At 42.3% G+C, this 7,033-nt stretch overlaps 1 protein-coding gene across 6 annotated transcripts in view; it reads left to right on the top strand.

Moving 5' to 3' along the window:
- Positions 1-7,033, top strand: part of actn4 (actinin, alpha 4) — a 73,561-nt gene that overhangs the window by 49,492 nt on the left and 17,036 nt on the right. For 3 of the 6 annotated variants that reach the window (XM_032507380.1, XM_032507373.1, XM_032507378.1), the window contains exons 5-8: positions 1,103-1,190; positions 3,741-3,819; positions 4,755-4,836; positions 6,776-6,861. In XM_032507380.1, the coding sequence (XP_032363271.1) occupies positions 1,103-1,190; positions 3,741-3,819; positions 4,755-4,836; positions 6,776-6,861 (335 nt within the window). Of the gene's footprint in view, positions 1-1,102; positions 1,191-3,740; positions 3,820-4,754; positions 4,837-5,920; positions 6,007-6,775; positions 6,862-7,033 lie in introns of all 6 variants that reach the window. The other 3 variants (XM_032507379.1, XM_032507372.1, XM_032507374.1) reach the window with 1 other exon arrangement.

Below are 7,033 nucleotides of genomic sequence, written 5' to 3'. Positions count from 1 at the left end.
ACACACACACACACACACAGAATATCATGGTTGAGTAGTGATGGAATACATTCAAGATATAAAAACAGGTGCACGGCTGCTCAGTAAGACTGCCCATGTGAAACTACCCTGTGCTGGGAACACTGTTAGACCTGCTGCTAGGATCTCTTATTAGTCTATTAGTCTATTATTAATGTGTAGAATCATATGTAGCCTGGCAGTCCTACTTTATTTTTTCATTCTGCAATGTTGTGTTCTTGTTGATGTTACTACATTGTATTTTTGTTGTTGTTGGATTGTTTGGTTTCCTGTCATCGGCCACATCTGCGTTTGCTTTGGTTCAAATGTTATAACGGGATGGTGCATCTCGAGGGGTTCATCCTCTAATTCAGTGTGAAGAAGAACATATAATTACCTGGTTCAAATGAAAACATTACTTCGTAATTGGAACTTCCTCAGACTAAGTCTCCAACTTAAAGTCATTTTCCATTATCGAATAATCTCTCCATCGGTTTAGTGGCCGTGACCGTTTGGTTCCCATCACACACACTCATGTCCCAGGGTGACCACTTCAAATGAATCCTCCTCACCGACCAGCCGTCTAAAACCCAAGGACGCTGAATTTAGGTTATGAAACAGAACAGCAACAAATCCTCATCCTGCTCCACTTCCACAGAGCGGTGTGTGTTTTTGTTGTTTCTGCATTGGTTCTGCTTGATAAATGTTGACTCAGTTGAAGCTGCAAAGACGCCGTGGTGGCTAATTAGAACCGTGTGTGCGTTAGCTGTGGTGGGTGTGGACCACTATGAGAAACATTGAGTCATATCTTTTACTCTCTGTCTTACTGATATGTTTCTGATGTTTGTTCAGGCCCATGCAGTAAACATAAACATCCTGGTACTTTCAGTCCCTCTGATTTATATTTAGCACAAACAGACGGCTGTTTTGTTTTGTTTTCTCGCTGCCTGAGCACCGGTAATGGAATAAAACAAGATGCTGGTTCAGTGTAATGAAGATGCATTTCTTCACACACTAATGCACACCTCATTTCCTTCTTCTCTTCTTCTTCTGTTGCTGATCCTCTCTTCTTCTTCTTCTCCTCAATTCCTTTTGTGCAATGCAGAGACCTCTGCAAAGGAGGGTCTTCTCTTGTGGTGCCAGAGGAAGACTGCTCCCTACAAGAATGTCAACGTGCAGAACTTCCACATTAGGTAACACACACACACACACACACACACACTTTTCTGTGCCGGTTTCCATCACATTAAAGACCAAAAAGTTCTTTGATAATCTTTGAATTCAGTTCATCTTGAGGTTAGAAAATGCTTTAACCCTTGTGTTGTCCTCGGGTCAAATTGACCCGTTTCAAAGTCTTTTTTATATCAGAAATATGGATTTCATTTAACCGAATTTCCCCAAAATAACTTTTTTTTTTTGGGGTGTTTTATTTAGTCTTTTAGCATTTGAATTATTTTGTTGAATGGTTTCAAAACAGTATCCGGACTAAACGTTGACATCTACCCATCTGTGATCCACTCAACATCCTCTGATCTTAACTATTAGTCAAAATAATTCATAATTTCTGCCTTTTTAACTAAAAAGTTATGTATAATTTGATATAAATGAGGTTTGTTGACCATGAATTCCAAGAATAAGTGTAAAACCTATTATTAAACCAGCTCGGGTTTTTAAAAAAGCAACAAGAGCTTGGGAAAAAGTGACAAATAAATCAGAAAAAGCTACAAAAACATTGGAAAAGCCCCAAAAAATACTCCTTTTTCAGTTTTGACCTGGAAGGCAACACAAGGGTTAAAAGAGCTTTGAGGTCTTCATGGGACAGCGACAGTCTCCAGTGAAACCCTGATTAAAGTGTTTATGGTTAGCTGCGGTCTGCATGATATCAGAACTGGCCAGTATTTAAAAAAAAAAATATATATATATATATATATATTGCGGCCTATTAAACACACAAACCAAAATATAACTCATTAACACATCTCGGCTGTCTTGGAGCAGCATGACCACACCTAGTCGTATGTGAGTAAATGTAGAATGTATTGTACAGAACACTGTTCAATGCTGAATGAAAGCTCACTGCTGTCCAATAAACTACTCCCATTGTTTAGAAAAGGGTGCCCCCTGTTGGAGAAACTGGGCCATGTTGCATGAAGCAACTCAAACTGCTGTGTCAGTAAAACATGACGCATGCATTTTATCCAGTTGCTTGCGGTGCGTGTTCACGTGGTGTTCTGTATACAGTATATACAAAGTCATATGTAAAAACCTTTACTCGTGACCGAGAGGCTGCAGGCAGACACGCTCCAGCTAGTCTAGACCAGGTCTAGGATGCGAACCTTGTGTTGAGATTATTGTTTGTCAAGGTGAGGAAGGACTTTTGCCCTTGCAGCAGCTTTCTGTTGGGATGTAACTGATCGTGACCTCATGCTGCCTCTTGCTCGCTTTAGTGGACGCTTCTATCTGGTGTCAATGAAGATAGCAACCCAAAAGACTGTGCGCTAGGGGAAAAATACTAATCATGATTATTTTTAAAATTATGATTATTTAGCATGATTACTTATTGACTTTTGGAAAGGCGTGGCATTTATTGAACTTCAAAATGTTTTAACCGTTAAAAAAAATCACCCGTTAAGACACCATTTTCATACCTGTTGAATTTATTTTTTCCATTCAGAACACAAGACAAAATAACAGCTTACTTGTGGATTTAAAAATGTAATGTGCAAAATAATAGTTTTTCTCAATGACCTTGTTTTTGTTATCGTTAGGAGCCAAAATCGCTCTAAAAATGTGATTTGTTGCACAGGCCGAAGGCCAATACGTAACATTCATCAAGTAGTGCTGCAGATAGAGAACGTTTTGTTGTGGAAGTTCCTTGTAACAGCGAGGGAGGAACTCGCGCTGAAGAAGAGACCTTGTTAAAACAAAATAAAGACCAGCTGCAAACTGAATTATCGTTTTCTCGAGAGAACAATCAAATGACAAGAACAGCTTTCACAATGAACGGAGTTACAGAGTGGCCACAGTTCTGTGTGTCTTACACAGCAAATACAGGTCCTTATATTCCCGTGCCCCCCCCCCAAGCAGAAACCAGGCCTTAAACATTATAATCTTAAACAAAACACTTCATCTTCTCCCTCAGACTGGTTGGAGACAACCATGTCCCCGTGCATCTGTCTCTGGTGGGTCAAAATAGGACGGTACCAGTCCTTCTGTCTTAGAAGGCAGAGATTTATCTTGTCTGTAGATTGGTACATGGATCCAGCCTGGAACCTGGGGCGTGTTTCTTATTTCCCCATCGGGGGGGTCTCCAGCAACTGCTTGTGGACGCCTGTCTGTAAATAATGCCGGGGGAAAACTATCTGCAAATGCAGCAGCCGCGTGTCGTCTGATGCACGTTAAAAACGCAGTTATCGGCCTGATGTATCGGCCTAGATAAAACCGGTCTATCACAAGCTCTTTCATTTAATTGAACCCAACCTGCCTATTGGACTGCAGAAGGGAAATTAGCCCTCATGCTACAATCTGGCACATTTACGTGTACTGTTGTGCGTCAATGTGCGTTGTCCTGAATTAATAAAAAAATAAAATAAAAATTAAAGTCACAACCAGAGTGAATATTATGGGCATCTAAACCGCTCTGCCTCCCTCATGCAGATGAGAACTGGCTTTGGGGATTTCTGATTGTCATGTTACGCGTCACCCCTTCTTCCTCACCCTCACTCCTCTTCTCTCTCCGACAGCTGGAAGGACGGCCTCGCCTTCAACGCTCTGATCCACAGACACAGACCGGATCTCATCGATTACGACAGCCTCAGAAAGGTAGACACGGTCTCGCACTCTCACACGACTACTAGACATAAACACTAAGACCCCTCCAAACCCAAATGTTATAAAGTCGGTGTATTTTGAAGCAAACTACTAGTTAGGTCTGACATTATTCAGACAAATCCCCTTGTCATATATGTAAATAGTGCTATATTGTCATTTATTTCCTTCCATTTTATCTTGCATATTATTGTAATTTCATCTTATTTTATCTCTATATGACTCGTGCTCTTATGCGACCAGGGTCTTTATTGCCGAGCTGACCTGTTCTGTCGTCAAATACATTTCATTGCACCGATGATCTGAGTTAAGCTACAGAAATAAAATTAAACTTAAACTATACATGTGGCGACCTCCATCTCACAGTAGGAGCGTGCGGCCCATGTAGTCCTTAGCAGCGGCCCGGGTCCGACCTGCGGCCCTTTGCTGCGTGTTATCCTTCATCTTTCTCCCACCTTACTGTCGATCCTCTGTCACTATCTAATAAAGGGGAAAAAAATACCCTAAAAAAACTTAAACTGTACATAACAGTAATTTCATAATAGTCCAAGCGATTCTACAAAATTTTATTGACATTTATTGACTGTTTTCTTCATCTATTACAACACTTTTCTGAACCCAATACTTGTAAACTCATTCCAAGCACCAAAACAATTGAGTTTAGGTTTGTATTCACAAGATATGTGAGAAATTTCAAAAAGACATCGACTTTTCAGCTTTAAAAGGCCAAATATTATTTCTTTACACGTTGCCTCATCACACAGAAAGCTGTGTTTGTTCTGTGTATTTTGTTATGAAACACATGGGTATCGGGTTATGTGCAAATGTCCTTTAAAAAAAAAAAAGACCTCAGAGTGTTGAACTCGCTAACAATACAAACATGAATTTAGAAAGTTTGTTGTCTTCTGACGCTGTGATTGGATGTTCAGGATGACCCAGTGACCAATCTGAACAACGCCTTCGAGGTGGCTGAGAAGCACCTGGACATCCCCAAGATGTTGGACGCAGAAGGTAGGCCTGAAACCTCCTTTTTCTTCTGTTATTATTACTGAATAATGCTGTGTACTGTATGCACTGTCTTCTTCTTCTATACCAAGACCTTTTCACATGTAAATGATACACTTAGTGTCTGCATTATACTTCAATTTACAGTAGAAGAACATCGATGTTACAGCTGATTATAAACGTGTCAGCGGTGCTGTCTGCTGTAGACAAACTGTAACACAGACCAATCTAAACACCTTGTTGTTGTCTACATAACTATTGGCATTTAGGCATTTAGGCCTTTATTTTGACAGCTTAGCCTTGAAAGGGGAGATGGGGGGGGGGGGTTACTGATAAGGAGCACAATCACAGTCATATCAGAGCACGGTATGGTTTGTTCTGATTGATTTACTTCCCCTACAGTCAGTGTTGATGTGATAATGTGACTGCTGTGGTCCATCAGAGGCATTCCTCTTCAGGATCGATGGAGCCTTCTCTCTCTCTGTTTTGTGTGTGTGTGTGCGCGAGCGTGCGCATGCATGTGTGTATGTTCGTAAATGTGTGTCTTGTATTTAAACAACGCCCTCTGGCTTGTGTGTATGGGTCGGTTGTGTGTGTGTGGTGTGTGTGTGTGTTTGTGTGTGTGGTGTGTGGTGTGTGTGTCTCAGTCATATGTGAGGTGCATGTTCGTAAATGTGTGTCTTGTGTTTAACCCATGCCCTCTGGCTTGTGTGTTGGGTCTGTGTGTGTGTGGTGTGTGTGTGTGTGTGTGTGTGTGTGTGGTGTGTTGTGGTTGTGTGTGTGTGTGTGTGTGTGTGTGTGTGTGTGTGTGTGTGTGTGTGTGTGTGTGTGTGTGTGTGTGTGTGTCAGTCATATGTGAGTGCATGTTCGTAAATGTGTGTCTTGTGTTTAATCACATGCCCTCTGGCTTGTGTGTGTGTGTCTTGTTGTGTTTATTCACATGCCCTCTGGTTGTGTGTGTCATATGTGAGTGCATGTTCGTAAACGTGTGTCTTGTTGTGTTTAATCCCACGCCCTGTGGCTTGCCTCTATATATATATATATATATGTGTGAGTGTGTGTTCATAACCACGGTCTCACCCCCTTGTAGACATTGTGAACACTGCTCGTCCAGATGAGAAAGCCATAATGACTTATGTGTCCAGTTTCTACCATGCCTTCTCTGGAGCACAGAAGGTACCCTCTAACCCCCCCCCACCCCCCACCGTTACTAACGATGTGCTTTTTACTGTCCAGCATGGCCTCTCTCTCTTTCTCTTTCTCTTTCTCTCTATCTCGACAGCGCTGCGAAGCCCTGAGCCTCAGCAAGGACACTGGATTTGTTGGGACACAAACGCTCACGTGCACACAAACAAACAAACAAACAAAACAAAAAAATTTAACTCAAGATTATATTCCTTTTTGATTATTCTGTTTAGTTTTTCAATCCCACAATTATTTCTCCAAATTATCTGTTTAAACCCAAAGATTTACAGCGAACACTTTTTTCTCACCTGCTAAATGAACCAAGCTAAGAGAACCAACCCACCTCTCTGAATAATGATCCCAGTGGACTCTCCCGACGTAGAGTTGTTATTAACGGGCTCCATTCAGCAGCTGTGTTTGTGTCCCAACCTCGAACCTGTGGCTCCAGTGTCCCTCAATTCTCTTATGGAGGACACTCGTCCTCCTCCTCCTCTCCCCGCCCCCACCCTGACATCCCTCCCCCTGCCTTCAGTGTGGGGGGGGGGGGGGGGGGGTTTTAATAGCAGGAGAACTTGGAGCTCTGGACCTTAAGAGGGAGCCTCTCTCTCTTCCCAACCCTTTGCTCTAACCTCCTGTAGCGACCATGAAGCTTTGGGTTGCTTTGGCTTCACACTCTCTCTCTCTCTCTCTTTCTCTCTCTCTCTGTTTGCCTTTCTCCGTCCTCCTGTCTCTGTGCTGCTGGGTGCTGGGTGATGCGTAGACATCGTGGGTACGCTGCGGCCGGATGAGAAGGCCATTATGACCTATGTATCCTGCTTCTATCACGCCTTCTCTGGCGCACAGAAGGTGAGCGTCTCACGCTTCAGACTCACGTTAACACTCTGATGCTGCCACCAAAAAACAACAAAGACAAATCAAGCACGGTTTCCATCAGTGATAAAACATAGTCGTTGTGTTTTTTTTATTATTTTTTTATTCCAGATAGTGAAAGGCAAGGCAGCTTTATCTGTAGAGCACA

Source organism: Etheostoma spectabile, chromosome 3, assembly GCF_008692095.1.
Source record: "Etheostoma spectabile isolate EspeVRDwgs_2016 chromosome 3, UIUC_Espe_1.0, whole genome shotgun sequence".
Taxonomy (NCBI): Eukaryota; Metazoa; Chordata; class Actinopteri; order Perciformes; family Percidae; genus Etheostoma; species Etheostoma spectabile.
This window is presented reverse-complemented; position numbering and strand designations above follow the sequence as displayed.